The sequence below is a fragment of the Cnephaeus nilssonii genome, assembly GCF_951640355.1.
Source record: "Cnephaeus nilssonii genome assembly, chromosome: 13".
NCBI classification, from domain to species: domain Eukaryota; kingdom Metazoa; phylum Chordata; class Mammalia; order Chiroptera; family Vespertilionidae; genus Cnephaeus; species Cnephaeus nilssonii.
In genome coordinates, this window is record NC_137084.1 from 1,841,067 (window position 1) to 1,868,557 (window position 27,491).

Here is a 27,491-nt window from a genome sequence, read left to right on the forward strand (position 1 = left end):
GGGCCAGGCTCTGGTTGATTTGAGGGAGGTGGGGGCAGGGGGAGCTCTTGCTGACTGTGGAGGGGGCACAAAAAGCTTATGAGGACCCCCTGTACCAGGAAGAAAAGGGGAGCAGGCACCTCTCTGCCCGGCCAGGGGTCTGGATGACCTGATTCTGCCTCAGGGATCCCCGGGGCCAGGGGGGCATGAAGGGAGTGGGAAGAGAAGGGGCCAGGGCCGAATGTCCCTTGGCGTCACCTTGGGGCTCCTCGAGGAGTCACTGACTCCCCTGATTCTCCCTCTCCGATGCCCGGACAGGCTGGCAACGCCGGGGACAAGCCGCACGGACCCTGGGCCCGCGGTCCGGACTCCGGGCCGTCCCACCGGAAGGGTCCAGGGCGCCCAGGGCCGGCCCGCGGGGTTCGCGGACAAACCGGGCAGAGTCCGAGTCCACGCCAGCTCGGTCCCGCCAGCCAGACCCCCGAGATGGGCGCGGGCGACGCGGGCAGTATGTGTGTCCCGAAGCCCCTCCTCGGTCCCGGCCCCGGCTCCCGGCCCGGGCTACGTGCGCCGAGTCCCGCGGGTGCCCTGGGAGGCGCGGCGGGCGGGCGGGGGACGGCGCCTCGGGTCGAACCACCGGGACGGGCGGGCGGGGGGGCGGCCCGCGAGGATGTGCTGAGGCGCCCCAGGCCCCGCCCGGCAGGTGGCGGCCCCGCCCCGAGGCCGACGTGCGGAAAGGAACGCGCCGGCCGCGCCCGCGAGGGGCCGCGCGGCGGTGGGCGTGGCGTCCGCACCCGCCTCGCTCCCACTGGCTGCGGCGTGGCAGGACGGGCCCGGCCCGGCCGGCAATTGGCTGCGGGGCTCTCATATTTGCATACGGACCGGGCGCGGGGCGCGGGCGCGGGGCCGTGGGGGCGCGAAGGGGCCGCGGCCGCTGCCGAAGTTGGGCCGAGAGCCGGCGACGGTCCCGCACCGGGGGTGCAGGTGACGCGCTGGGGGCCCCAGGCCGGCGGGCGGGGGCGCATCCCACAAGCCGCCCGCCCTCGCCAGCTGCAGGGGCTCGGACGCCCAGGTCGGAGGGGAAGGAGGGCTGGGGTGCGGGATGACTCCTCCGCCTGCCCGGCGTCCCTCCAGGCGCAGGGCAGCCACTGCCCACCGCACACTGCGCTGCTCCGGACCCACTGTGCGTGTGACAGCGGCTGATCTGCTCCTGGGCAGCGCGACCGCCCCGGCCCCTCTGTGACCCTGCGCTGTCGGGCAGGGGGAGGCCACACCGGGCAGGGAGAGGCCACAGGGGGTCGGAGGGCGCGCGTCCAGGTGCGGGGAGGGGGGCAGGGCGCCCCTATGGAAGGGTCTGCCAGTTTGCGTCCAGCAAACACCCAGCGGGTGGGAGAGAAAGAAGGGCATTGAGCGGGCTTCGCTGCCCCCATGAGAGGGCTCAGGCGGGAGCAGTGCCCTCTTGGAGGAAACTTTCTTCCCGTGTGTGCCAGGGTGCCAGCTGCGCGCGCTCCTGGGATGGTCTTCTGGATGCCGTGCGGACTGGAGCCTCCAGGACCCACTTCCGAGGGCCCCTCTGGGAACTTGAAGGAAGACAGTGACGGACGTGGCTTTTCTGTGCATTTCGACCACTTCAGCGAGGCCCCGTGTGTGTGGTGCCCAGCAGGGTACCCCTGTACCCCTTCCCGAGGTGGGGCCCTGGCGCGGTCCCGGGCTTGCCTCCCCTGCTGGGTGCTCTCAGGTGCACCGAGGAAACGTTGAGCGTGGAGTGTCCCCAGAGCAGCCGCCGGGGCTGCAGGGGCCGAATGCCTACCGCAGGCCCTGCCCCTCTCCGGGCAGTGGGGTTGACGGCTGGCGCCGGGCCTGCTGTTGTCTGAGCGGCCTGAAGGACTGGGGTGGCTTGGACTTCACTTTGGAAGGACCCTGTCCGGATGGTCACTGTGGTGTCACACCCGCAGGCTTGGTGGGGCCAGGTCCTGCCGGTGACAGGGAGGCTGTGGCTGCCTTGGGGTTGGAACCCGAGGAGCCGTTTTACAGCCACTGGGCAGAGACCGCCTGCGGTGGCCCTCAGCGACCCCAGGTGTGTCCGCCAGCCCTGGGGGTGAGCAGGAGCTGTGAGGCCAGTGGGGGCCTGACCCTGAGAGCAGCAGCGGCCAGCGGTGAGGGCTGTCCATCCTCACACAGGCAGGTCCTGCCTCACCTCCCGGGGAGCTGGCCTGGCCCGCCCGGTCCTGCCCCGGAATTACCCGGACCCGCGGGGGGAGCTGGGCTTTTCCTCACCTCAGCACGGCTTGCATCATTGTTTTCAACGTGTAAGTTAAAACTCAAAAGTAAACTTCTCAGCCAAAGGCTTGCTGAGTGACCGGAAGCACTTCTGGCAACATTTGGTGGGGTGGGATTTCGTGCATCCGGAATAGCCCCCCCGCCCCGCCCTCTTCGCTTTGGCTGCGGGCAGAGAGGACCCCTTCTGAAGTGGGCCCCCAGCCTGACAGCCAGGAGCAGACCAGGGACAGTGTCCCTGGAAACGGGCGCAGGAGACCAGGGTGCGTGAGCTCAGCCAGCTCGGTGCCTGCTCCCTTTGGGGCTGGGCATCTTGGTGAGGAAGCTCATGATACCGGGGAGGGCAAGGGCTAGTCCTGCCGGTCCCGTGTGTGCGTGCATGCATGCATGTGTGTGTGCGTGAGTGCGTGTGCGTGTGTAGGATGGCCCCTGCTGGCACCTGGCCTTGCCCCTGCTGCCCCGGGTGCTCAGCGTGGGAGGTGATCCATGCAGTGGCTCAGGGCTGGGGCCCGATCCGTCCCACCTTCCTGAGTGTGGGAAGGGACTGTGGGTGAGGGGAGCAGGCCCAGAGCTCCCAGCCCTTCCACCAGGACCGGGCCCCATCAGCCTCTCCAGTCCAGGCTACACCCCATGTGACCCTATGCTTGGATCCGTCTGGGGCTGCGGTCAGGCCAGGCCCTGGCACCCACGGGTCAGGAACAGGCTGCTGAGCTGGGCAGTGTAGACAGGAGTGTGGCCGGGCTGGGAGCTTCGCAGAGGATTCCTGCCGCCTGGAGCGGCCCGGCCACTCCCCATCTGTGCTGTCTCGGCACGAAGGCCCCCCTCCCCCATCATGGCTCCCCGCAAGCTGGGCTCTGGCTTCCTTGCTCCTGATGCTTAGGACTTCACGGCCCCTATAGTCTGCTCCAGAGGAAGTGGGGAGCACCAGGCCTGACTCAGGGCCACCCCAGGAGAAGGCTGACTCCATCCCAATGTTGCCAACCCCAAAACTCAGCCCAAACCCCCATGACCTAAGGCAGTGGTCGGCAAACTCATTAGTCAACAGAGCCAAATATCGACAGTACAACGATTGAAATTTCTTTTGAGAGCCACATTTTTTAAACTTAAACTTCTTCTAACGCCACTTTTTCAACATAGACTTGCCCAGGACATGGTATTTTGTGGAAGAGCCACACTCAAGGGGCCAAAGAGCCGCATGTGGCTCGCGAGCCGCAGTTTGCCGACCACTGACCTAGGATGTCACCATCCTGGTCCCCAGTAGCCGTGGCTGCACCTGAGGCAGAGCCCCGAGTTTTGGCCGTCACAAAGGTCTCTGGCCTTCACCACAGCCCTCGGAGCCGGAGCTGCGGCCCAGCCCAGGGACGGACTGCGAGCTGGATGCCTGCCCTGACTTCCAGGCTCTAGGCTCCCCGCTGAGGCTTCCCGCCCACCTGGGGAGCTGAGGGGGTGTTGGGAGGCAGGCGGCCACACCCTCACGGGCCTAAAATGCTCCTCTGGGCAAAGCTCCCTGGGCCCGGCCAAGCCCGGAGTCCTGGGACCCACCCACAAGCTTTCAGCCTTAGTCAACCTGACAGGCAGGTCTGGCATGTCCTGGAGTCCTCCTCTCCTGGGGCACCCGGAGTGGGTGGCAGCTCCTGCTGGGGAGGAGCAGGCCCGGGAGGGGAGCGAGGGGGGAGGGGGTCCGATAAATCCCAAGCCAGGGCTCCAGCCTGACCAACTCCAACACCAGGCTCAGGTGCAGAGGGCCCTGGGGGGGGGGGCGGGGCGCACGGCAGCCTGAAATGGAAGGCCCTGGGAGCCCCAGCCTTGGACCCAAGTGACCACTGACCCTGGGAGACCCCTTCTCAGGAACCCTGGCTGTGGCCAGCCCCCGGCAGCTCGGGTACTCCCCAGGGACCCTGGGTGGGGTCTCCGGTGTTAGACCTCCTAGACCCTGCCTGGGGCCGCTCAGGACACACTCAAGCCACTTGGGGCAGTTTATTGAGGTTTCAGTGTCGTTCTAGGGGAGGCAGCGCTCACACACTCGTGTACTCACGCACCTGAACACGCACACGTACTGAAGGATGCCTCCCACACGCAAGCACAGACCCACAGACTAAAAACAGCATCCACGCGTCTCCTGTCCCCAACAGAGAGCTGTGGCCTTTGGGCCTAGCGAGTTCTGAGCTGGCCGTGCCCCAAGCTTCTCCAGGGGGCTCGGCAGACTTGGCAAGTACCAGGTGAGAGTCCTCAGCCTCCTCCTGAGCCAGCTCCGGGTGTTCTGCTTCAGGGGTAGGGCCCGAGGGCTTCCAATTGCATGGGGGCATGAGTCCTCCACGGCCGCCGATCCTTGTTCTCCAGGCTCGGCCGACCCCGGCTGCCCTCGCTCGTGTCATCAGCCCAGGGCTGGGCTGGCAGTGGACGTTCATTCCGGGCAGGGGCAGGTGCTGCTACCTCCAGTTCTGCCTCACGGGGGAAACTGTGGAGAGGACACAGGCTGAGGGGGTTGGGGGGCCACAGGAGGACCCCATCCCACCCAGAGTGAGGCAGACAGACATACCCTCAGGGCTCAGACTGGGCACTAGGGCAGGACTCCGGGGGGCTCCTGGGAGGGGCTGTCCTCTGGCTGGAGGCATGAGATCCTGTAGGGAAAGCAGGTCAGCTGGGAGCTGGGCCCCCCCCCAGCCCGGCTGGGCCCCTCCCGCCCCCCCCCCCCCCCCCCCCAGCCCGGCCTTCCTCGGAACCACTCTGACCTGCGTGCCGGGAGCAGCCCCCGTCTGCTGGATGAACTGCTGCAGGTTACACTGACGCAACTCCCGGTTCAGCTCCTCGAGCTCCTGGGCCTGGGCCTGGGGCACATGGGACCCTCAGTGGGCACAGCCATGAACCTGGTCGGACCCCAAGACCAACCCCCAAATCCACCCGTGTCCAGCCCGGGTGCCAGTCCCATGAGCTCACCTGCAGGGCGTGCTCTGCGGCCTCCAGAGCCCTGCTCACCAGGGCCAGGCTGCCCTGCACCTCCGCACTCTGCCGCTCCTGGGCGGCCAGGTCCTGGCGCAGGCGTTCTGTGGCAGATGCTGTGGGCGAAGGGGGCCCAGGGGCCTCGGCCGCCAGGTATAGCTTGTCCTCCAGGGCGCGAGCCTGGGCGTCCAGGGCCTGCAGCCGGGCGGCATGCTCGGCAGTGGCCGCGCTCAGTGCTTGCAGCCGGGACTGTGCCTCCCGCTCCCGCGCCTGCTCCCTCCGCAGCTCCTGCTCCCAGAAGGCCTCCTGGCCCAGCTCTGCTGCGTTCCTCTGCACCCTCCGCTCCAGGTCCTGCAGGTCTTCGCAGTGGCCGGGCATCGGTGCTACAGAGGCCACGGGCTCAGGCAGTGCCAGGCCAGAGGCCAGCCTGGGGTACCGCGGGCTGAAGGTCAGTGCTTTCTGGGGCTCACGGTCCAGTGCTGGTCTGGGCTTTGGGGGAAGACTGGCGCGGATTGGGCAGCGCTCAGGAGGTGGGCAGCTGTCTGAGGAGGGCCTCCCAGTGAGGCTGGGCCCTGTCCGCCGCAGGACAAACTGGACATCACTGGCAAACTGTCCACAGGTGGCCTGGGCACCCACGGGACACTCCTGGGGCAGCAGCTGCCGTTCCTTCTCCCTGAGACGCTGCACGAGCACAAAACGGCCCGTCTGGCCTGGGGTGGGGGAGAGGGGTCAGCCTACATCCCCCCACCCCTTGTCCCCTAGATTGAGAAGCAAGGGGAGGGCAAGAGGGATGGGCAACTAGCCCCACCCTCCTTGGGGGAAGATGGGACCAGAGGGCCAGGCCCCCCCCCCAGGTCCACCTGTTGGGCCTGTCTGTCCCTGAGGGGACTCACCTATAGCCTGAGCTAGTGCGACAACCACTTCCTGACAGGTGGTCTGCTCCGAGACGCCGCAGACCACTCGCTGGATGCCGTCCACCCACACCTTCAGCTCCATGGCGGCGGGCCCAGAGGGCATACCCCTGTCCTGCAGGTGAGGGCCACAATGTCAAGCCCTGCCTGGCCCTCCTCTCTTGCTCCCCCTGGCCTGTCCCTCACCCACAGAACTGGTTCAGAGCTGCAGCCCTGCTCTTCTGTGCCCAGCCCTAGCCGCAGGCCACACATTCCTGGGGTGGGGGTAGTCAAGACCAGCCCCCCAAAGGGGGGAACCAGTCGGCCCTCCGGGAGCACTGGAGGCTTCCCCACTTCCCAGCCTCCTCTGGCCCCGCCCCACTCCCGGAACAAGGAGAATCATTAACCAGATGCAGGACTTCCTGCACCCCCGCCCCCCAGTCACCTGGCGCGGAGGATACCGCCCCTCCCGCGGGGCGCCGTCCCCAGTACCCAGGGGCGCCCGCACGCCAACTCTGCACCCCGCTGCCATGGGAACGCACCCTGCCCCGGGGACTGACCCCGGCCCTCCGGACCCACGGAGCCGGGAGCAGGCAGCCCCCGCCCACTCCCGCCGATCGCAGCGCTCGCTGGAGAGGCCGCCGTCCCGGCCGCGGGGCGGGCGCAGGTGTGGCCCCCACGCGCGGCCCGGCTCCTGAGCCTCTCTCTGAGTTGCCGCCGGGCTCAGGAGGCTCCCGGACGCCGCGCGGCTCACCTGGGCGCCCGCCGGCCTCCGGGACCCGAACTCGAACTGACTCCTGCCCAGCACCCGGCGCCGCGGCAACCTGCCGCCTCCTGCGCCGCGGGAGCGTCCCTGTCCGCCACCCATTGGCCCGCAGCCCGTTCGCCCAGCCCCGCCCCGCGCGCTCGCATTGGCTTCTTGGCGTGCCCGCCCACCCCTCGCACACGCCCATTGGCCACCTTCGTTGGGCTCCGCCTCTCCCCATTGGCTCCCCGCCCGCCCCGCCCCCTTCGGCGCCCAGGTGTGGGCGGGGCTTGGCGGCGCGAGGTGGCCGGTGGAGCTCGGGTCCACTCACTTCCAAAGCCCGCGAGCTACGCGGAAGCGCGAGCCTGCAGCTCGAGGCGCGGCGTGGGGCAGGTGTCCGGCCCCATTCCCGGGCCCACTTCCTCAGAAGCCGCCCAACCTGACGAGTCTCCCATCTAGGGAGGGGCCCGGGCCTGGGACCCCGCCAGCCCGCCAGCCCGCAGAGAGAACCCTGCCTGATGCGCCCCCAGCGCCAGGGTCCCCCCTGACCTGCTCCCTTGGGGCCTCGGCGGCAGTCATGGGATACATGGGGCCGGGGGGCTGGGGAGCCGCCGGCCCTCTCTCGCTGCCGCCGGGTGACCGTCCTGGTGGGGGAAGGGGCCCACCCTCGGAGGTGCTGGTGACAAAGGCCCTGGGCTTTTGTCTGAGCCTAATTCTCTCCACCCCTTCCTGTCCCTAGAGGGGCCCAGCGCCCTCCTGAGCTGTGGACACGCTCCTCTGCCTGATCAGTCCTGCTGTCCCACCGGAGAGCCCAAGCCAGCTCTTCAGCCATGGTCCCTGCCCTAGCCGGTTTGGCTCAGTGGGTAGAGCATCGACCTGCAGACCGAAGGGTCCCGGGATGGAATCCGGTCCAGGGCACCAATCGCGGTTGCAGGTTCCAGGTTCCTCCCTGGCCGGGGCCCAGATCGATGGGGGTGCATGCAGGAAGCAACCAATCCATGTGTTCCTCTCACGTTGATATTTCTGTCTTTCCCTCTCTCTTCCTCTGAGAATCAATGGAAATCCTCGGGTGAAGATTTTAAAAAAGAACCAGTTCTGCCCTAATCAGACTGGACCCCGGGCGGTCTTCCTGCCTGCCCATGTTCTGTCCAACACAGGAGGTCCCACATGAACAAAAGTTGAAGGTCTGAATAAATGTATGTTGAATGGGTGAAGGTGGGGTGCGGTGGGGTGGGGGGGCCAAGGCTGGAGGGCATTCGCCTTGTGGGTCAGGTCTGGGCCTCACTTTTGTTCCAGGGCAGAGGGAACACTTGTCATGATTATGGGGATGTCCCCAGGGGTCCCTCAGTGACAAGTGGTGGAGAGGAGCAGGGGAAAGTGAGGTTTCTGGCTTGTGGGTCGGGGCGGGGGGTGGGCACAGAGAGCAGGGACTGTGGAAGGCACTCAGCAAGCCCCTCCCTCAGCTTCTGGGGCCATCCACTGCTTCCTCTCCCCCCTCCCGTCGGTTCGGCCCAGTGAGTCCGAATTCTCGGGAGTGTGGTCCTGCTGGTGTGTGGACACACTCACAGGACAGCAGTACCCCCAATACTCACTGATGGAGCTCCACGGGCTGGCTGGGGAGTGCCTGTGGAGCCACCCCAGGGCTGGTTGGGGGTGCTGGGCTGAATGATGGCCAGAGCAGGCCCTGCTGGGCACTCGGTGTACCCTGGGCCTTCAGAAGTTCTCTGGGCTTCTCCTTCAGGCTGGACCAGCCCTCCAGGAGGAGGAGGTGGGGGGCCTGGGGCTCACTCAGGGCCATGGTCTGGGGTCACCCTGGAGGCTCCTGGTAACAAACAGCCCCTCCCTTTCTGGGCGCTGGTATCCATGGCGATGCTGCAGAGCCTTTCTCTCCCCAGGTCTGCTTGGACTTCAGCCTCAGGTGAGTGTCAGAGGTAGGGCCCTAGGCCTGGGGGGTGGGGGGAGGGACATGGGCATCATGGGTAAAGGACCAGAAGCTCTGGGACCCTTGCTGTAGGCTGGGGTGGGTACCTCAGATCCTGGAGGGCAAAGCTGATAGTGAGGAGACCACAGAGAATGTATGAAAACGCAGGTGACATGTTGCCTAGAGGTGTGACCTGCTGTCCTGGCCTGGTCAGAAACACACAGGTGTGGACACCCACAGTCTGGTGTCCCCCGGAGCAGAGACACACGCACGGGCCTCCCTGGAGAGCCACCCCAGGGGTGCCGCCTGGGGCTGTCAGCCACACACGTGCACGTGGCTATGGAGAGCCCAGTGGGAATGCGTGCACCTGGCATACAGGGCACACAGCCCCCCACCCCTCTCAGCTCCTCCAAGAACATCCAAAATGGCCCCCAAGTCTTGCCCGGAGGCTGGAGAAGCCAAGGAGGAGGCTCTCCCATCGCCGGTGGAGGGAGAGCCAGTCAGCAGCCACCTGGAGCCTCCGGCGGACACACCTGCAGACCTGGTGGCTCCCGCCAGCCGGAGGGACACCAAGCCCAGCTCCACACAAGTGGCCTCCGCCAAGCTGCCGTAAGGAGGGAAGGGGGAGGCGGCCGGCCACTCAAACACCAGGCCGGCTGGCGGGTGGGGCCTGATAAGCAGCTGGGGTGCTGGCTTTGCAGACTGGCCCCCGAGTCCCTGGATCCCCACACACTGCGGCTGCTGTGGAGGCAGCGGGAACTGGAGATCCAGGCCCTGCGGTCCCTCCAGAGCCAGCGGGATGCCCGGCGCTCCCGCATCCTGCGCGAGGTGGCTAGCCTTCCACCGGAGAGGTAGCAGCGACAAACTAGGCCCCGGCCCAACCCAGCCCTGGTCTGGCCCTAACCGCTGGTCTCTGCCTGACCCCAGCCTGACCCCAGCCCTGACCCTTACTCTGACCTTTGCCTCTTGTCTGACCCTAATCCCCCACCCTAACCCTGAAAGACTTGATATACTGTCAACCTGCCTAGACCCTGAGCTTGAACATGTCAGTGGGTGCTGAACCCAACCAGGACCGGCCTCCAACCCCGACCTCTCAGTCTTGACTGGCCGGGCCCAGCAGCACACTGTGCCCTGGGGCCCCTCCCGCTCCCCTCCTTGACTGCCAACCCAGTAGTGGGGGCCACTGAGCTCGCCCCTTCTCCCAGCTCTCACACTCAGGAGAAGCTCCTGCACACGCAGGTCCAGAAGCTGACTCTGGAGTTAAAAGAGCAAAAGGAACAGGCCCAGCTGGTGAGAGGGCGGGCAGCTGGGCAGGGGCTGCCTTGGAGGGAGGGCAGAGTCAGGGAAGGCCCCACCCCACCTGTGGGCTCTCCTGGAGCAGGAGAAAAAGCAGGTGGAGGAGCAGCTGGAGCAGACCAAGGCCGTGGTGCAGCAGCTCGAGGCCGAGCTGCAGGCCTTGCACAAGTCCTGCCTGGTGACGCTGGCCAGCTCCTCCTGGGTGGGCCGCATGCTGAGGTCATCCACGGGCAGCGTGGAGGTGAGCCTGGCCCCGCCCACCCTCCTGCCTCCCAACCCAGCGTGACCGGCTTTGAGCTCTCGCTGGGGGGCTCTGGCTTGCTGGGGATGCCTGCCCTCCCCGCCCTCAGGCTGCCTCAGGACTGGGGCCTCAGACAGGGAGGAGCCACAAGCCCAGGGATCCGGGCCCACCTGGCAGTCTGCACGTGTCTGCCGTGGGTGCTGGGGAGGCCGAAGGGGAGAGATGTCTTGGGGGGACAGGTGCCCTCCCCCCAGCCCCGGCCCACTGGCCTCTGGTCCCTCTTGCAGGTGGTGACTGCGGAGACCCTGCTGGACCTCAGCGACGCCTCTGAACATGATGAGGGGAACGAGGTGAGCAAGGTCCCCCACGGGCACCCGTGGCTCTGAGCGAGGGGAGGGCCACATGCCTGTTGCTTCGTGGGCAGGGTTTCCGGCTGGAGGATGTGGACTGGAACGCCATCGCCCATCGATACCCCAACCTCTTGGCCAGCATTCATTCGAGCTCGGAATTCAAGTGACTGTGCGGGCAGGGAGGGCTCCCCCAGGGGCCTGGGAAGGGAGGGCTGGCCGTGGCAGCCGAGGGCCAGCGTCCAAGCACCGCCCTCAGGGCCCCTGGACACGCCGCCTGAGTCTTTGGAGAGTCAGTTCTCTGATGGCTAGAACAGGGTGGGGATGTAGGGAAGGGCTCCAGGCCATCTCTGTCCTTTTCCCAGGCCGGGTCCTGGGGCCCTGGATCACCACCTGGGGTGCCCCGCCGACCGTGGGGAGGCTAGTTGGGGGCTGGGCTGGGTCCCGGGGCAGTAGCCCGGCAGCTAGTGAGCAGACTGTGGCCTGCAGGCGCACCTCCCGCCGGCACACCCCGCAGCTCCCACCCGCCTCACCACCTGAAGGACGTGGCTCCGGGTTAAGCAAACCTGAAGAACGTGGCTCCGGGTTGGGCAAACCTGAAGAACGTGCCTCCAGGTTGGGCAAACTGCATTCTGAACGCAAGAGCGTGGAGTGGAGCTCCCTGCCCTTAGTGGGCACCAGCAGCTCGGGGAGCTCGGCCTCGGACTCGGGCAGCCGCCTCCTCCGGAAGGTGACAGGGCGCCCGCCCCAGGCGCCAAGCCACATCTCCTCGGAGCAGATCCCGGTTCGGCCCGGCAGTTCGGTCCCCAGCTCTCAGGACTATCGGCCCCGCAGTTCCATCCGAGGCTCGCAGGACTCCCGGCCCCGCAGCCTCCTCCTCGGGGACTCGCAGGTCTTCCGCGCCAGGAGCCTGCTGAGGATCTCCCAGGACTCCCGGCCCCGCAGCTCCCTCCGCAGCTCCACCAAGGACTCCAAGGCGTCTGAAGGTGGTGTGGGGCGGCCTCCCTGCGTTCCCCCTTCCGCCCGCAGCCCCTGGGGATCTCTGCCCAACGCCCCAGACCAGGCCCCCCAGCTGCCTCTCCTTCACGGTAGCTCCGAGGGAGGCTGCTGGGCGGCTCCTTCCGCCTCTCTGTAGGGATGAGGGGGTCTCGCAGGCCTCGTGCTCCAGCTCGGACCCCTCCAAGTGCTAGGAGCCCCTCCTCTGCTCCCCTCAGCCCCCGGGGTCCAGCCACCCTCCTGCGCTGGACCCCTGGCGCTGCAGGCCAGCTGGCCTCGCAGGAGATGCCCCCAGAAGATGCTCGGTCCGGGGTCGGGCTCCCAAACAGGCCTCCCCTCTCTCGCAGACCGCATCGGCCCGGTGCGCAAGACCCGCGCAGTTTCCGACCAATGGCCGCTGACGCACCCCTGGAGGTGAGGGCGGGAGGCCGGGGGCCGGAGCCATCTCCCCGCAGGAGGGCCCTGACCAGCCACTCCCGCCCCAGCCGGAAGGGCTCCTGCCTGAAGATCGTGGCCGTGAACCTTCGCGAGAGGTACATCCGCGTCCTCAACCTGTCGATGGAGGAGACGGTGGACCTGGGGGGCTACACGCTGCAGCAGCTCGAGCACGACTTCCCCGTGTACTTGTACCGCTTCCCGCCGCACACGCTGCTGGCGCCGCACCACCACGTCACGGTATGCCCCGCTCCCCCCGAGCCCGCGCGCGCCCGCACCTCGCCGCTCACCCGCGCCCGGCGCCGTCCCCAGGTCTGGGGCAAGGGGTCCGGCAGCGCCAAGAAGCCGCCGCCCTCGTCCGTGGGCCGGGCACCCCGCCACTTCCACCCCAGCGGAAGCTTCGTGACTTTGCTCCTGAGCCCCAAGGGCGAGGTCGGTGCGGGTCCCCGCCGGGAGGCTGGGGGAGGCCTCGCGGGGCGGGGTGACCGAGCGCCCTGCCCGCCCCAGGTCCTCAGCCAGTACCGGGCTCCGCAGAGCGTGACCCCCGCCCCGAGGACCTTCGACGACAACACCAGCGTGTCCATCGACCGCTTCCCGCTCCCGGAGGTCCCGCCTGGGGCCGGCTCTCAGGAGCAGGGGCGCCCGCCCCGAGCCCCGCGCAACCATCGGGCGCCCAAGGCCCGGGCCCGGAGCCGCCGGAGGCCGAGGTGGGGGCCGTGGGTCCCTGGATCTCCGCCTCTTCCCCAGCCTCTGCCCCCCCAAACGTCCCCCACATCCCTGATGCCCCCAAACGTCCCCCAGATTCCGCAGGCCTCGCCCTCGCCAGGCCGTCTCGGGTCATTCAGGGCTCCCCGCAGAACGCCCCCTTCCCCAGCCCGGACCGCCCCTTTATCGCGGGCGGGCGCGGGCCCTCACAGCCCCCTCGCCCCATCAGGACACGGGCCCTGCTGCCGCGCCTGACCCCCAGCAAGCTCTCCAGCCCCCGGGAGGTGCCGGCGCCCCCCGAGCGCGCGGAGACCGACGCGCGGGAGCCTCTGCCCGCCCTGCCCAGTGAGCGTGAGTGCGCGGGGCCCGGAGAGGGACGGGCGGCCCGGCAGGATGGGCGAGGCCGGCCCGACGCCCGCTTCACCATTGTCCCCCGCAGAGGACGGGCCGGACCTCGCAGACCATCAGGCAGGGAAGGAGCACAGGGTCCGGGTGAGTGAGCGCGTGCGGGGCGTCGCGGGTGGACCGCCCCGCCCCGCCCTTCTCCATGCAGCCCCGCCCCTTTACACCCCCTTCCGCCTCGGCCCCGCCCCTCTCCGTGCAGCCCCGCCCCTTCCGCCTCGGCCCCGCCCTTCTCAGTGCAGCCCCGCCCCTTTATCTCCCCTTCCGCCCAGGCCCCGCCCCCTTCATAGTCCCGCCCCCGGCCCCTCACGTCCGCCGGGGCGCCCCTCACGCCCGCGCCCCCCAGGTGTGCCGGAAGAGCGTGGACCGGGACTGCCCGATCGTGGCGCTGTCGGTGCAGAGCATGACCGAGAAAAGATTCGGTTTCCGCCTCCTTAGCTGCCCGCCCGTTCCCGTCTACGCGTGTCGGCCGGTGTAGAGCCGGGCTGGGGCGGCCTCTCCGTGACTGTGGCCGCGGCGGGGCGGCGTGGGGCTGGGCGCCGGGGGGCCACGGGAGACAGCCGTGGGAGGCAGGCCGTGCCAGCTGCATAATTTATTGAACCAACGTCGCCTACGAAGTAAACTGCATTCTGTACACTGAGAGTCGGAAGGATTCTCTTGGTTTCCCGGTGGCCCCGCCCCGCCCGGTCCCTGCAAGTCCCCTGGGATGGGAGGCCTGGCCGCAGGCTTTAACGCCTAAGGCAAGCGCTTGGCCCGGGGCCACGGCTGCAGGGGTGGCTGGAGGGAAGCGGAGGGGCCGCTTGGGCCTGGGCCCCATCTGGTCTCTTCCGGGCCTGGGAAGGTTTGCCCCACAGAAGTGGGGGCGGGGCAGTCCGGGCTCTCCTGGGCCGCCTCCCTGGTGGTCCCAGCTCCCCACTTCTCTCCAGCAAGAGGGGCCGCTCCTGTGCCAGGCCCACCTCCTCCCCCCAGGCGATCTGGGTTCCATGAGGCCCTGCCCCAGCCAGCCCGGCAGTGGGCGGGGCTCACACTAGGGGTGGGACTGGGCTGGGGTGAGGGGCTTCAGGCGCGGCAAACACCACAGGGCTGGGGGTCTGGCTGCTGGGTCTGGTGCTGGCCTGGGGCCTGGACATCCTTGGGCTGGAGAGCTCGGGCCTGTGGCCACCTCCAGGGCTGATCTCAGAGCAGCCACCGCAGCCAGGCCCGGACCCAGGCCAGGCCCCGAGCGACCCAGGGCTCTGAGCCTGCGCCCCCGGAACTGCAGGTCTTTAGACCCCCAGGAGCTGCTGGCGGAATCAGGTGGCATGGGGACCTTGGGGGGGGAGGGGAGCAGGTGATAGCCCGAGGTCCTGGAAGGCCCTGGAAACCAAGAAAAGAGCATATCAGACAAGGGCCCCCCAAGGGATCATGGGGTAGGGGTCGCCACAGGCAGAGCAGAAGTACCCACTGGGGCTCCTCCCCTAACCCTTCGCTCCCCCAAGGCAGTACCTCTCTGCCCTACTCCTGCTCCCGGAGAAGTGTGGCCCCTCCTCGGGGTCACCTCTGACCCTGGCCTGAGCTGAAGCCACCTCCTGGGCTCTGGCTTCGGCTCACCAGGTCCTGTCCCCAAGGGCCTGCTCACAGGCTGGCTGGCGGCCTCGGCCAGTTCCTAAACCTCTGCTGGAGACCAAAGCCCGCACCCACCTTGGCGGACTGGGCAGTTGCCGGGGTCACCCAGTGCCTACCTGGACCCAGCCTGGAATGGGGGGCTCTGATACCCCTTCCCCCCTCCTCCGAGCCCCCAGTGCCTGTCATCACTCCAGCCTCGCCTTCTGTCTTCTCTGGTGACTTCTCACCCTCCACCCCTCCACTAGGCGGCTTGGCCTTTGACCCCTCTTGACTAGCTGATCTCAGGGTCCACCTCTCCTGCCCCTCCCCCAGGCCGGCAGGTGGAGAGGCAGAGGCTTGGCCCTGTACCCTTGATGGGGCGGGGGGGGGGGGGGGGGGGGGGCATTCAGCCAGCCCTCAGCCTGTGCTCTGCTTACCATGCCCCTGCCTAGGCTCGCTATCCAGCTGTTCCCCCGCCTGCTTAGACCCTCCTCCAGGGAGCCTCCTGGGCTGCCCTAGGGGAGGCGGCTCTGCTTCGCAGCCCCTGGGTTTGCTCCATCTGCCCCCGTCACTCGGAAGCCAGTGTCTCTTGGGGAGGAACTCACCTGGCCTGTGTCTGTGGTCTGAGCCCAGCACAGGCCCCGTCGGCAAGATGGAGGGAGGCACCCCTCCCAGTCCGGTCTCCTGCCCGCCAGCTGGGCTCTGTCCCTCTGCGGAGCCTGGCCCTGCTCCCTGAGAGCTGCCCTGGGCCTGTCCTGCTCACTGGCCATGGCCCCTTTCTGGGGTGCCTTCTGTTCTCGCCCAGCCCTGGTGGCTTTACGGTCCATGGGCTCCGGGGAGGGGCACTTGGGACTGTCCCCTCAGTTGTGAGCCCCCCACCCCAGGAGGAGACCTCCGGGGTCAGAGCCTGCTCAGAGCCCGGGGGGAGGGGGGGGGCGGCTATCCCGCCATGGCCTGTGGCTCTCAGTACCTGGGACCTGGCTTGGGGAGCTGGGGGGAATCTTGGGCTCAGCCTTGTCCTCTGGTTCTTCAGGGCCCCGCCGTGGGCCCCGGGGAGCTGCTGCCCCTGCCGGCCCAGAGTCCAGGCGCCTGCAGGGGAGAGGGCCGGGGTGGGGCAGGGGCAGGGGCTGCAGCCCCGCCCCGCCTTGGCGCCATTCCCAAATGAGTGTGACCGCCATGGCACCCAGCCTCAGGCTCCCATGACCAGCTCCTCTGGCCGTCCTGGGGACCGGTGACTGCTCAGCCACGCAGCCCCAGCCGGGACCCCCCACCAGACAGGACACACATGGCAGGGCTCCGTGCCGGGACAAGCACCCACCGCAGCTGCAGTTCCCTCCACGCCCGAAGTCCAGCCACTGCCAGGAGGTCCCGGCTGTCTGCAGGGTCAGGCCCTGGGGCGGAGGCCCTGGTGGCCAGGTCTTCAGGCCTGTGTGGGGGCAGCTGCTCTGGGGGCACCCAGGTCTGAGAAGGGAAAGGGCTGGTTTGGGGGCATGGAGGGGACCGGGCGGGCAGCAGGCTGGGGGGAGAAAGACTATTCGGCTGCAGAGGGCGCGGGAGAGCGGGGCCTGGCCCCGCAGTGGCTGTAGCTCAGGGCACTGGCAGGCCAGGATGCTGTCTGCTCCGGAGGAGGGCCCAGGACGCCAGTGGGTTCTGGGGAGCGAAGCCCAGGACACTGGTGCCCTGTGCGGGCTGGGTCCCGGCTCCTGGGGGCAGGGCGTACCTGGCAGCGGTGCTGACGCTCCCGAAGGCCCTTGGTGGGGTTTCCGCAGAGGACCTGGCCGGAGCCTGGGGAAGGAGGAGTGGCTGGGCCTGGGCTGGGTTGAGGGGCTGCAGGGTCCACTTCCTGCCAGGGGGCGGGGCAGTTACCGTGGGTGAGGTTGCTGGTGTCATCCTCTGGGGCTGTGTCCTCGGGAAGCAGAGCCTCGGGCACGGGTCCCCCAGGGCCCAGCAGGGAGAGGGGCCAAGGCCGGGCGGCCCGGGGCTGGAGCTCGGGCCGGGATAGCTCAGGGCCGAATCTTCCAATGGGGTCTCCGTGCGGATGATCTGCCCGAAGGTCCAAATCAGAGGTCACCAACGACCCCGCCGCTGGCCGGCCCGAGAGCCCCCCAAGGCTCTGTCCACAGACCAGGGACCCCGGCCCCCAACATCTGTGTGTCCCGGGCCCAGGTTTTGGACCGCCTCTTCCTCCTCTGAGGGGTGTGGGGGCCCCAGCCAGGCGCTGCTCACAGGGAGTGTCCTGGTCTGGGATGCCTGGTTAAGGCTGAGAAGAGACAGTACCTGAGGCGGCCATCTCTGAGAGGCCCGGGGACGTGGGGGGCTGGCGGTAGAGAGCTTTTGTCTTAGGGGAGGCACGGGCAGAGACCTCTCCTTGGGCAGCCCTTGCCGAGGCCGGGGGTGGGTGGGGGGGAGGGTGGCTGCGTACCCAGCTTGGGCAGCAGGCTGTCCAGGACACTGCCCTCCTTGATGGCCTCCTTCACCAGGAGCCAGTCCTGGTCCAGCTTCCGGGCGGCGGGCAGGCCCGTCTGCGTGGCGGGCATCTCGTCCAGGACCTGCAGCTGGGGGATGAGCTTCCTCACCTGTGCCCGGTAGTTGTAGCCCGGGGGCACCTGTGGGCAGAGAGGGGTGGCGGGCCGTGGGCCGTGGGCCCTTCAGGCCCGCTGAGTCCTGGGGCCACGTGTCCCAGACCCACGGTGGGTGGGGTAGGGCTGGTGCCTGGGTCATTCTTGGGCAGCAGGGACTTGGGCGACCTGGGTTCTCACCCAGGTGCTCTCACTGTCCAGGTCCACGGCCAGGATCCAGGGGTGCCCTCTGGCCTGGGGAGCTGCCCTGAGCTCAAAGCGCTGGCCCAGTTGGCCAGCGCAGATGGCAGTTGGCAGGGCAGGGGGTGTGAGCAGCAGTGTGCACAGCAGTGCAGGGGCGTGTACAGCTGTGGGTGTGCAGAGGCTTGCAGGCTGTGTGTGTGTGTGTGTGTGTGTGTGTGTGTACACACAATTCTATGTGGAAAAGGTACAGAGCGTGCGTGGTTCCACGTGGCCTGTGCACGTGGCCCTGTGGGGTTTGTCCAGCCCAGGAGGGTGCACTGGCAGCTGCCAGGCCTCTAGCTCACAGTGAACGAGCCACAGGGTGCAGGTGGCCCCCAGGCCATGGGAGGGGCTAAGGACCTGAGCCACAGAGCGCCCGCCTCCCTCGCACACGGCCGGCCCGCACGCACCTGGCTGGAGGGGCTTGGCTGCAGGCACACCAGGTTGCCCTCCAAGGTGAGCATGGCCAGCCGCGGGCACAGCTGCAGGTAGCGCACCTGCCCCAGGTCCTCCACGTTGTTGCCCTCGAGGTCTAGCACCTCCAGCTGCTCGAGCAGGCAGAGCGGGCTGAGGTCCGAGACGTTGTTGTAGGAGACATACAGTTCCTGGGGCGGCACGGGAACGTCAGCCAGGGCCTGGCGGGCGCCCTCCCCAGCCCAGGGCACCGCACGCCCACCTTCAGGGCCAGGAAGGAGCCGATGCCATCCAGGTCAGTCAGGCCGCAGCGAGCCAGCCACAGCACCTGCAGGCGGCCCAGGGAGGTGCCCAGGTCTCTGCAGAGGGCAGGGTTGGGTGGTGAGTGCTTCCTAGGGTGGCGGGCCATGCCTCGTGCCCAGCCACACCCACACCTGCTGCCCCCGGGCCCACGGCAGGTGTGAGCGTGGCTCGTGGCAGCCCCTGGTCTCGGGCAGGCAAAATGGAGGGCCCGGGCCGCGCTCGTGCTGGGCAGCTCAGCCCAGCCTCCCCCACCAGGCAGGGGAGTACACCGCGCCCCACCCGTGGTCCCAGGAGGGCACTCACCTCACGGAGCCCAGGCGGCTGTCATTCAACTTCAGTTGGCTGAGGTTGGGCAGGTGCACCCCTGTGGGCCGCAGGGAGGAGGTCAGAGGCCCGCCCGCCTGCTCCCCGGCCCCCTCTCTGCACCCTCGCGGCCCCTCTGCCCCGGCTGCCCGTGGCTTCTCTGAGGTGGGTGCAACGTTTCCTACTCAAATGAGGGGTGCAGCGTGGGGCGCAGGAGGCGTGCCTGAACCAACAGGGCCACATGGAGGCCTCCAGGAGCTGGTCTGGAGGAGGGGAGCCAGCGGGCATGGGCAGGGCCACCAAAGTTTGGGTCCCACCCCCAGCCACCTCCCAAGGCCCGCCCATGGCACCCCAGCCCGTGTCCCTGAGCACCCCAAAGTCCCCAGGAAAGGGTTCTGAGCTACTGACTCCTACCAGGGAACGGGCACTGGCCTGAGACAGAGTCCCCAACCCCTGGCAAGAGGAATGCGGGGCGGGCCCGTGGGGTGCAGGGAAGGCCCGTGGGGTGCAGGGAAGGCCCGTGGGGTGCAGGGAAGGCCCATGGGGTGCAGTGGTCCAAAGAGCAGAGCCTGGCGGCAGGGCCCGAGCGAGCAGGCCCTCAAAGAGCGGTCTGGCCTTGACCGTGGTGGGTGCGCACAGCGAGGGGCTCTTACCGAAGTTGCCCAGGCTATGCTCACGGGTATCCACGCACATCTCCAGCGTGCTCACCAGCCGCAGGTCGTCCACCTGGGCCAGGGCCTGCTGCAGGACCACGGGGGGCTCAGCCCTGGGGACTGGACAGTGGGCACTCCCTCCCAGCGCCCCTGCTTGGTGGCCCTCCTGGCCTGTCCCAGCCTTGCCTGTGTGAGAGGCTCCCGGCGTGCGGTGCTGGGCAGGTGACAAGGTCGGGTGCACCTCCAGGCCCCGCCAAGGTGCCATGGGGTCACTGCCCTGCCGGACCTGCTGCTGGCACTCCCTGGGCATAGCCAGGCCAGACCCAGCCCCACCCTGTCCTGCCGTCCGGGGCGGGGGCTGCGAAGGACGGGAGCTGGTGGTGGGCCCCTTCCCATGGGACAGCTGCCTGCTGGACTGGGGCGCCGGGAGGTGGGGCAGCGGGAGGCACGGGGACCGGGCCTGTGGGAGTGTCCCGTCCACCTGCAGTGACCAGACAACGAGGACCCTTCTCCACGCTGGTCAGGAAGGTGGGGGACTCAGGCAGCCAGGCTGCGTGCTGGCGGGTGCATCACACCGTGGGTCCAAGGAACCCTCCAGGGTGAGGGTGGGGGCGGCCATGGAGGGCTTGGCAGCGGCCGCCCCTCACCGCGGCCAATGGTCGGCAAGAAGCGTGGCCAGAAAGGGAGGTGGGGTGCTGGGAGGTGCAGGGCTGCCCGGGAGGCCACCGGCGGGGGCCTATAGTCAGGGGGCTCAGTAGAACCTGCTGGCCTGAGGGTGGGGCGATGGCAGGAACGCCCCTCCCCGCGCCCCGCTTTGGGACAAAGTTCATCAGCTGCCCCAGAGATGGCCCTGCCAGCTCTCGTCTCCTTTATCCCCGTACGTGGCACCTGCGGGCCCAAGTCCTCAGTCCTGAGAGCCCAGGGCACAGCGGCGCTCAGCAAACACCTGGGGAGTTCCTGCCTCCCTCAGCCCCTGCCGGGGCCTGACATCTGTCGCCAAGCAGCTGGGCTCGGCCCCAGGGGCGAAGCAGGCACAGGGACATCCCTCAAACAGGCAAGGCCAGCAGGGCCGGGACAGGGCAGGCGGGACACCAGCCCGGAACATGGCCCGCGCAGGCCCGGCAGCCTGAGCCCGGGGCCCGTCTCCCCCCTCACCAGTCGGGCCGCTGACAGGCACTCCTCCGCCAGCCGCTCGCCGTGGCTGTCCCTGTGGCCGCCCGGGGACTTGCTCTGTGGGCGGGGGTTGTACGGGCCCTGCCAGCTCAGCTCCCGCACCAGGACACGAGCCATGCTGGGCCGAGGCCCAGGGGCCTGCTCCAGGTCTGGTCCATTCACATCCAACCTGCGGAGGCCAAGGCAGGGGAGGGTCGGCCCTCACAGCCGTCACGGCCCCACACGGCCCCAGGTCCCGAGAAGGCCCCGTGGGGTCCTCACCAGCCCAGCCTGCCGGCGGCCTCGCTGTCCCTCCCTGGGCCTCGGCTCACACCCCGGTCTGGGCAGGTCACCCTCCCTGTGTGCCTTCCAGGTCCCTGGGAGGAGTCTTGCTCTGGCAGCATTTGCTTAGCTGCCCGCTGTGACCAGCAGCAAGACCCTGCCTCAGCCTGTCTATGTGGTCTCTGAGCCCGGGGGGCCCAGGACCGGGGTCTCAGGCATACCCCCCACCCACCCCTGTGCCCAAGGAGCCCCCTCACCTGGAGGCAGAAGTCTTTTCCCACTGTGGGTCAAACATCCGGGCATGGGGGTGGCATGTGGCCCCAGGCGGCACCTGCAAGAGAGAGGAGGGTGGGCCAGGTCCCTGTGCCCGGGGGCCCCGGACAGGCTGGGCCAGGGCACGGGGCCCAGGAGCGAGCAGGCGCAGAAGTGGCAGGGCTGTCAGCCTGCTCCGTTCCACCGCGCTGATGGGGGACCTGGCCTGGCCGGTGAGGCAGACCGCCAGGTGGGTGAGAGATGGGGTCCTGCCGGTGCTAATGCCTGGCCCTCATTCAAACCCCCACTTCCTCTACCCCGAACCCACCCTCTCTCCAAAAGGGGTCTGGCTCTCCTGCCCGCTCCGTCCCCCGTGGGCTAGCCTCTATAGCCCCTGCCCCTCCTGCACTCCCCACGCCGCAGGCGCTGGGGACCACCTGCTCCTGGCTCACCTGGCTTTGCTCCTTAAAGACACAGATGCCTGTGCTGGGCCCCAGACCCTGGGGTCACCTCTCGGGCCAGCACCACAAGTCTGCCTGGAATGTCCTGGCCAGGCTCAGTTCCTGGGGTGCTCACCGGCAGCCCTGGGACGGGCCCAGCACCCTCTTCCCTGTGTGCCTGGAGCCTCTCGCTGCAGGGCCTGCCCTGGAGTAGGGCCAGAGGGTCTGTCCAGTTTGGCCCAAAGGTCTTGGGGTCCAGCAGGGCCTGGGTTGGAGGCTGTGGCTCCCATCTCGGCACTGTCCCCTCACTTTCATGCGCTGGCCGGAATCTGTCCACACTGTTCCCGGCCTGTTCCCACCCTGCCGGACACTCCGCGAGTCCCCCACTCTGGACACCTGAGCCTCTGCCCACGACCCAGGTAGTGCCAGCCCGTGGCCTGCTCATCAGCGGAGTCCCCTCCACCTCTCCATCCTTCACCACCCGGAGAGGCTCTGAAGCCAGGGCCTACTCCCCACCCCCGCAGGGTCTGCTCCCGGCTTCCTCTCCCCGCCCCACCCCCGGGGCAGGGCTTGGCCCTTCCTATCTCAGTGACGGGAGCCTCTCAAAGCACAGCCCGGGGGGCGGGGGTGCAGGCAGGGTCCCCAGGGGACCGGATTTAACTTCTGGGGCATCAGAGTCCCCCACTGACATTGCAGCTTAGTCCTCGCACCCGCCCCTTGTCCTGTCCACCCTCTGGCACCAGGGAGACAGCGAAGTCAGAGGCCCGTGACCCACGGACGCGCTGGCCCTCACCTGAGGGCTCCGCCCCAGTGCCCGGCCCTGCGGGCTCGGCCCTGGGCACCCTCCGCCGCCGGGCGCTCTCTCCGATTCCGGGTTGTTCTTCCGGCCGCGGGGTTGCGGGACCTGGGCGCCATAGCAACAGGGGCAGGACCTCATTTGAATAATCAAATATTCATGAGCCGCCGAACCGTCTAGGCTCCGCGGGGCCGAGACACACCCCTTAGCAACGGTTGCTATGGCAGGCTGTCGCGGGGGCGGAGAGGCCGAGGTCGCGGGCGAGGGCAGGGGTGGGGCTCCGGGCGGGTGCACCCCGCACGTGCGAGGGCGCCCCTCGGGCTGAGGTGAAGGCAGGATGCCGTCAGACCCGGGGTGGCGCGCAGGCCGGCCGGGGTCTGCCGCCCGCGGAGGCGATCTGTGGGGGGCGCCGTGAGAGCCGTCGGAGCGCGGGGTTCACCTCCGCCGGCAGGTGCGGCAGATGTGACCTCCAAAGGAAGCGCTGCGGGCCAGGACCCCCGAGGACAAGGGGAGTGGAGACCTGGACGCCCGAAGGGGAGGCCCGGTCCGCGTCCACGAGCGTCAGGCGCCATCCGGGACCTGCTCTAGCCGCGGCCCCGAGCGCGGGACGGCCCACCGGCACCGCCGCGGCACGTGGGGTCGGCGCCGTCGTGGGGGGCGGGACGGCCCCCTAGGGGTCCCCAAGGTCAAGGCCTGCAGCGGGGTGAGCTGCGGGAGGGGCTGGGGGGCGCGGCAGAGGGCGGGGTGCTGGCTGAGCGTGTATCGCACCGTTCCTTCTGGTGAATGGAGGGGGTCCATGCGTAACTTTGACATTTTTAAATCATGTTAGAAACGTCTTTTTGAGAGTCCTGAAAAGAGCCGGCTGGTGCTTGGATGGGTGGGGGAGGCTTCAGTTCACAGCCTACCGCAACTTTGGGGCTGATTTGTGGGGCGCCGCTGGTTAACTGGGCCGCACCGCCAGCTTCTGCAGGGCTGCATGTCTGGGTTTGGGGGAGCTGGCAGGCCGGCAGTCTGTGGGGCCTGCCCAGGTTGGGGGAGGTAGGCGAGGGGGTATGGGGCTGCGCGCTACGGGAGAAGCAAGATCCCGGTGCTTACGGCGCAAAAAGACTGGGCCGGACTCGCTCGTCTGCGGGCTCAGATGCCCCGCTCAGACCAGGCGCTCCCGCACTGCCCGCCCCTGGTGCACGGCCATGCCCGGCCTGCGGCCCCCGCCGAAGCTGCCAAGCGTCCTGGGAGGGAGGAAGCGGCCACCCCAGAGCCGCCTGCGGGGAAGGGGGTGCAGGACAGCCGGGCCACTGAGGAGCTCCGGCTCCGGCTCCTGCCCTCCGCCTTCTCAGCCAGATCCTGGGGGCGCCCATGGAGCCGACCCTGCGGGCTCCACCCTCCCGGGGGGCTGTTTCCCCCTCCAGGCCCTCGGTGGGCTGCGCGGCGCCGGGAAGACCTCGGAGGGCGTGGACGCGGCCGTGCGCGCCGTCGAGGTGCGGAGGAGCCGGCGCGGGGCTCCGGAGCGGCTCCTGGGCCTCGAGCGGGACTCCGGCGACCCCGCCCCAGACCACACCCGCCCGCCGACTCGCTTCCCAGTGCGGTCTCTGTCTCCCCGTGAGTCCGCCCTGTTTCCGGGAGAGTCCGGGGCCTCCCCGAGAGCTGTCGCCCAGGACCCTCGGCTCCGGCCCCGATGACCTCCTCCAGCGCCGGCGGCGACAGCCCCCAAGGCCGCGGCCCACGAGGGCCACCCAACCCGGCACCGCCCTCCGCGCCTCCTGCTCCCGGAAGCCCCGCCCGCCACCGCCCCTGACGGGCGGGCCGGTAGACCAACCGGAGCGTGGCTGGGTGGGGCTGGAGGCAGGGTCCTGGGCGCACGACCAATGGCAGGCCGCGCAGGGCTAATGGACGGATGCGGGGCGGGGCGGGGCGTGCGCGGCCGGGGCGAGTGTCCGCCGCCCGCGCTCGAGTCCGCCGTCCGCAGCCGGAGCCGCACCCGCCGCGGTCGGAGCCCATGCACCGGGGGAGTCGCGCGCTCCGGCCCCCGCCCCGGCCCCGGGGGTAGTCGTGCCTGTGAGCGGTGAGTGCGGCGGGGGGCGGCTGCGGCGGGAGCGGGTGTTGGAGTCGGGCGGCGGGGCCGAGCGGCCCGGAGCCGGGAGCCGCCGTCCTCGCTGGGCGCGCGGGGGCGCAGGTGAGCCGCGGGCGGGGCGCTGCGGCTCGGGGTCGGGGCTGCGGGCGCCGGGGCGCCGGGTGTGCCTCGTCCTCGGGCTCCGTTTTCCTGGCTCCGTCCTCCCGGGCCCCCCAAGTGCCCTCAGCTAGTGTGCGGGGCTGCTCTGCGCCGCGGCCTCCTGGGCCACGCTCTAGGCGGGGTCTCCCACCCTCCACAGCCCCCGGATCCCAGTCTGAGGGTTAGGACGCCCGCTGTTCTCACGAGGGCACCCCCTCATTAAACATCACAAGTTGGAGACACCCTAAGTAGGGCCTCGGCCTCAGGCCCTTCCTTCCCACCTGTCTCGCTGCTCCCACACCCCCTGTGTCTCTCCTGTTGGTGGACCTGTGCTTCCCTGAAGCCCTGGCCCCCTGGCCTCCTCATCCGCCGGGTTTTCTCCCAAGTTCCCAGGGCGGGACGGCACCCCGGGTTCCCCTAGCCTAACCGCGGGTGTCCTCCGCGGCTCACTGAGCCCACCAGGCCGGGGTTGGGCTCTTCCTGTGCCTGGAACAGCTCCTGGCATGCGGTAGGCGCTCGGGAGCACTTGCTGAGTGCACCCGTGCGCCTGGTGGGGCCCGGGCCGGCCGAGGGTTGGCACTGGCCTGCCTGGGCACGTTGCTGTGCGCTGCGCCGTGGCAGGACCTGTTCCTGTAGGGAGGGGGCCCTGTAACCTCAGCCCGTGGCACCTCCAGTTCGGGCTTTCTGCCTACCCAGCAGCTTCTAATTTGGGTGCATGGTCCGGAGAGCTCTCAGCTGTCAGCCTTGCCTGGGGGCCAGCCTGCCGCCGCTCACGGTCACCGAGTGCGGCTGCAGATGCCACAGGTGGGCCGCGGGCCGTTATTCCGGCTGCCACCCCTCTCACCTGGATGTTGGGGCCCCGAGCTCCACAGGTCTGCCTGGGTGTGGCTGACAGGCTTCCTCGGCAGGTGGGACAGGAGGCCGCCACAGCGCCGCGAGCCGCGGCCCCAGAGCGATGACCGAGTATAAGCTGGTGGTGGTGGGGGCCGGCGGCGTGGGGAAGAGCGCCCTGACCATCCAGCTCATCCAGAACCACTTCGTGGACGAGTACGACCCCACCATCGAGGTGAGCGGCGGCTCCTCACCCCGCACCACTCCCTCGGGGGCTGCCTCCCGCCCGCCCTGCAGCAGCCGGCCCCTTGGCGGAGGACCTGGGGAGCACAGGCCCGGCTGGTGCTGCTGCTGCCACCCCCCAAGGAGGGGTCCCTGAGCAGTGTCCTCCCACAGGACTCCTACCGGAAGCAAGTGGTCATTGACGGGGAGACGTGTCTGCTGGACATCCTGGACACGGCGGGCCAGGAGGAGTACAGCGCCATGCGGGACCAGTACATGCGCACCGGGGAGGGCTTCCTGTGTGTGTTCGCCATCAACAACACCAAGTCCTTCGAGGACATCCACCAGTACCGGTGAGCTGCCCCCCTCGGAGGCGCCCCGTCCTCCGTGTGTGCGCCTGGATGCACTGTGCCTGCAGCCGCCAGCCAGCTCACACCTCCCTCCTTGCAGAGAGCAGATCAAGCGGGTGAAGGACTCGGACGACGTGCCCATGGTGCTGGTAGGGAACAAGTGTGACCTGGCTGCACGTACCGTGGAGTCTCGGCAGGCGCAGGACCTCGCCCGCAGCTATGGCATCCCCTACATTGAGACTTCCGCCAAGACGCGCCAGGTGAGCTGGCACCCCGCCCACAGCTAGCCAGGGCCCCGCCCCGCCCCGCCAGGGAGCCTTGCTCATTGCCCCTCTCCCTCACCACAGGGCAGCCGCTCTGGCTCTGGCTCCGGGACCCTCTGGGACCCTCCGGGACCCCCGTGACCCAGCTGCCCCTCGCGCTGTAAGTCTCCCGGGACAGCAGGGCAGCGAGGGAGGCCAGGGCCGGGGTCAGGGCTGAAACAGCTCTAGGGGAAGGTAGAGGTGGAGGTCCCTGGAGAGAGCTGTCTTGAGCCAGGCCGGAGCGGTGACCCTGGGGCCCCAGCCCCTCTGCCCCAGGGTGCCTCGATCCCTTAGCGGGAGGGCTGTTGGGGACAAGGGCAGTAGCTCACAGGTGGGCACAGGGTGGTCAGGCTCAGAGCCAGGCCTGGGGCCACCCTGCCCCGGGGGGAGCTGCTGAGGAGCAGGTGTCTGATGGGGGCCCGGAGGCAGTGAGAGGAGCAGCGCACGGCTCTTTGTTTGTGGGTGCAGGTGGGGAGCGGCTGGGATTCTGCTGGAGCTTATGGCGGGGTCCCTAGGTCTCCCTGTCTCCTCCCCTGCTGGGCCCTCAGGCCGAGGCCCCAAGCCCCCCTCTGAGCGGCTCCTTCTCTCCAGGGCGTGGAGGACGCCTTCTACACGCTGGTGCGCGAGATCCGGCAGCACAAGGTGCCCAAGCCGAGCCCGCCAGACGAGGGCGGCCCCGGCTGCATGAGCTGCAAGTGCCTGCTCTCCTGACGTCCCCGCGCGTCCTGTGTGCCCACCCCGCACAGGAGCCCCGGAGGTGCCGGATGCTGGGAGGAGGGGAAGGAAGGAAGGAAGGAAGTACTGCCAGAGCCTGGCCATCCAGGGCTGGGGGACAGAGTGACCGCGGACCTCCCAGGACGCTTTGCACAGACTGGAGAACTGAGGCCGCCGGCCCCAGCCGCGCCTCTATTTGCAGCCCGTCCCGGCCCCCTGGGCGCAGGTTCAGTTGCAGTAAATTATTTGATGGTCTTGACCCTGGCGTCTGGCCAGCTATGGTGTGTGGTCTCTCATGGGGTGGGGGGTCGGGGGCGGGGGGCCTCGGACCTCAGCTTCCTCCAGCCAGTGGCCCCTCGGCCTGAGTCGTCAACCCTGCTGCCCTCTCTGTTGAGGGTCTGGCCTGGCCTGCCTGTCCCTTTCGCACCCCCCTCCACCCCAGTCCGGGGGTGGCCTGTTGCTCCCAGAGCTGACTCCCGTCACCGACCCAGGTGGCTTTGTGGGGCGCAGGTGGCCACATACCGCTCTGAGGGCCCGTCCTACCACCACAGGGGGCTCATTCTCATTCAGACTGCGTCAGGCCCAGGGCACCATGGGGAACGCTTCAGGTCCCGCTGGAAGTCGGCAGGCTGGGTGAGCTCCTTCCTGGGCCGCGTGGCTGGCACAGAGTGTGCCCTGTGGTGTCCTCATGGCTGCCCTGGCTGACCCT

At 68.9% G+C, this 27,491-nt stretch overlaps 4 protein-coding genes across 15 annotated transcripts; 2 read left to right on the forward strand and 2 right to left on the reverse strand.

Moving 5' to 3' along the window:
• Positions 1-4,119: 4,119 nt before the first annotated feature.
• Positions 4,120-6,936, reverse strand: RASSF7 (Ras association domain family member 7). 3 transcript variants are annotated; one of them, XM_079788663.1, is made up of 6 exons: positions 6,629-6,819; positions 6,090-6,222; positions 5,194-5,906; positions 4,989-5,084; positions 4,796-4,877; positions 4,120-4,714 (listed from the first exon to the last, which is right to left on the reverse strand). In XM_079788663.1, the coding sequence occupies exons 2-6, from the start codon at positions 6,211-6,213 to the stop codon at positions 4,686-4,688; spliced, it is 1,044 nt and encodes a 347-aa protein (XP_079644789.1). In that variant the 5' UTR covers positions 6,214-6,222; positions 6,629-6,819; the 3' UTR covers positions 4,120-4,685. The 3 variants fall into 3 exon arrangements, with proteins under 3 accessions (XP_079644789.1, XP_079644790.1, XP_079644788.1); XM_079788664.1 differs by having other exon boundaries at positions 6,647-6,667; XM_079788662.1 differs by lacking the exon at positions 6,629-6,819 and adding an exon at positions 6,841-6,936 and having other exon boundaries at positions 4,143-4,714.
• Positions 6,937-7,860: 924 nt separating this feature from the next.
• LMNTD2 (lamin tail domain containing 2) lies at positions 7,861-13,664 on the forward strand. 7 transcript variants are annotated; one of them, XM_079788655.1, is made up of 14 exons: positions 7,861-8,027; positions 8,573-8,749; positions 9,157-9,361; positions 9,454-9,603; positions 9,958-10,042; positions 10,134-10,289; positions 10,577-10,639; positions 10,714-10,802; positions 11,126-11,622; positions 11,980-12,046; positions 12,118-12,499; positions 12,575-12,774; positions 13,002-13,123; positions 13,212-13,664. In XM_079788655.1, exons 2-14 carry the CDS (start codon positions 8,695-8,697, stop codon positions 13,610-13,612), a joined length of 2,472 nt encoding a protein of 823 aa, XP_079644781.1. In that variant the 5' UTR covers positions 7,861-8,027; positions 8,573-8,694; the 3' UTR covers positions 13,613-13,664. The 7 variants fall into 7 exon arrangements, with proteins under 7 accessions (XP_079644781.1, XP_079644784.1, XP_079644783.1 ...); XM_079788658.1 differs by having other exon boundaries at positions 8,710-8,749; XM_079788657.1 differs by having other exon boundaries at positions 8,727-8,749.
• A 534-nt stretch (positions 13,665-14,198) lies between these two features.
• On the reverse strand, positions 14,199-23,867 carry LRRC56 (leucine rich repeat containing 56). 3 transcript variants are annotated; one of them, XM_079788660.1, is made up of 13 exons: positions 22,152-23,867; positions 20,924-20,997; positions 20,388-20,574; positions 19,233-19,317; positions 18,580-18,640; positions 18,236-18,332; positions 17,970-18,164; positions 17,181-17,364; positions 16,625-16,801; positions 16,479-16,543; positions 16,077-16,219; positions 15,729-15,847; positions 14,199-14,530 (listed from the first exon to the last, which is right to left on the reverse strand). In XM_079788660.1, exons 1-13 carry the CDS (start codon positions 22,293-22,295, stop codon positions 14,202-14,204), a joined length of 1,860 nt encoding a protein of 619 aa, XP_079644786.1. In that variant the 5' UTR covers positions 22,296-23,867; the 3' UTR covers positions 14,199-14,201. The 3 variants fall into 3 exon arrangements, with proteins under 3 accessions (XP_079644786.1, XP_079644785.1, XP_079644787.1); XM_079788659.1 differs by having other exon boundaries at positions 19,233-19,320; XM_079788661.1 differs by lacking the exon at positions 22,152-23,867 and adding an exon at positions 21,371-21,806 and having other exon boundaries at positions 19,233-19,320.
• Positions 23,868-24,062: 195 nt separating this feature from the next.
• HRAS (HRas proto-oncogene, GTPase) lies at positions 24,063-27,041 on the forward strand. Of its 2 annotated transcripts, XM_079788213.1 has the most exons (6): positions 24,063-24,216; positions 25,272-25,429; positions 25,591-25,769; positions 25,867-26,026; positions 26,114-26,189; positions 26,660-27,041. In XM_079788213.1, exons 2-5 carry the CDS (start codon positions 25,319-25,321, stop codon positions 26,168-26,170), a joined length of 507 nt encoding a protein of 168 aa, XP_079644339.1. In that variant the 5' UTR covers positions 24,063-24,216; positions 25,272-25,318; the 3' UTR covers positions 26,171-26,189; positions 26,660-27,041. The 2 variants fall into 2 exon arrangements, with proteins under 2 accessions (XP_079644339.1, XP_079644338.1); XM_079788212.1 differs by lacking the exon at positions 26,114-26,189.
• The last annotated feature ends 450 nt before the right edge of the window (positions 27,042-27,491 follow it).

Coding starts and splice junctions, on each gene's coding strand:
- RASSF7 (XM_079788663.1), bottom strand. CDS start 6,213: ATGCCCTCTGGGCCCGCCGCCATGGAGCTGAAGGTGTGGGTGGACGGC. Junction 5,907..6,089: donor CGCACTAGCTCAGGCTATAG/GTGAGTCCCCTC, acceptor CCCCCACCCCAG/GCCAGACGGGCCGTTTTGTG. Junction 4,715..4,795: donor GCCCAGTCTGAGCCCTGAGG/GTATGTCTGTCT, acceptor TCCTCTCCACAG/TTTCCCCCGTGAGGCAGAAC.
- LMNTD2 (XM_079788652.1), top strand. CDS start 8,497: ATGATGGCCAGAGCAGGCCCTGCTGGGCACTCGGTGTACCCTGGGCCT. Junction 11,623..11,979: donor GGACTCCAAGGCGTCTGAAG/GTGGTGTGGGGC, acceptor CCTCTCTCGCAG/ACCGCATCGGCCCGGTGCGC. Junction 12,047..12,117: donor CCGCTGACGCACCCCTGGAG/GTGAGGGCGGGA, acceptor CTCCCGCCCCAG/CCGGAAGGGCTCCTGCCTGA.
- LRRC56 (XM_079788659.1), bottom strand. CDS start 22,295: ATGAGGTCCTGCCCCTGTTGCTATGGCGCCCAGGTCCCGCAACCCCGC. Junction 17,365..17,969: donor AGCCAAGCCCCTCCAGCCAG/GTGCGTGCGGGC, acceptor CTCTGCCCACAG/GTGCCCCCGGGCTACAACTA. Junction 16,544..16,624: donor CACCAGCAACCTCACCCACG/GTAACTGCCCCG, acceptor CTCCTTCCCCAG/GCTCCGGCCAGGTCCTCTGC.
- HRAS (XM_079788212.1), top strand. CDS start 25,319: ATGACCGAGTATAAGCTGGTGGTGGTGGGGGCCGGCGGCGTGGGGAAG. Junction 25,770..25,866: donor GAGGACATCCACCAGTACCG/GTGAGCTGCCCC, acceptor CCCTCCTTGCAG/AGAGCAGATCAAGCGGGTGA. Junction 26,027..26,659: donor CTTCCGCCAAGACGCGCCAG/GTGAGCTGGCAC, acceptor CCTTCTCTCCAG/GGCGTGGAGGACGCCTTCTA.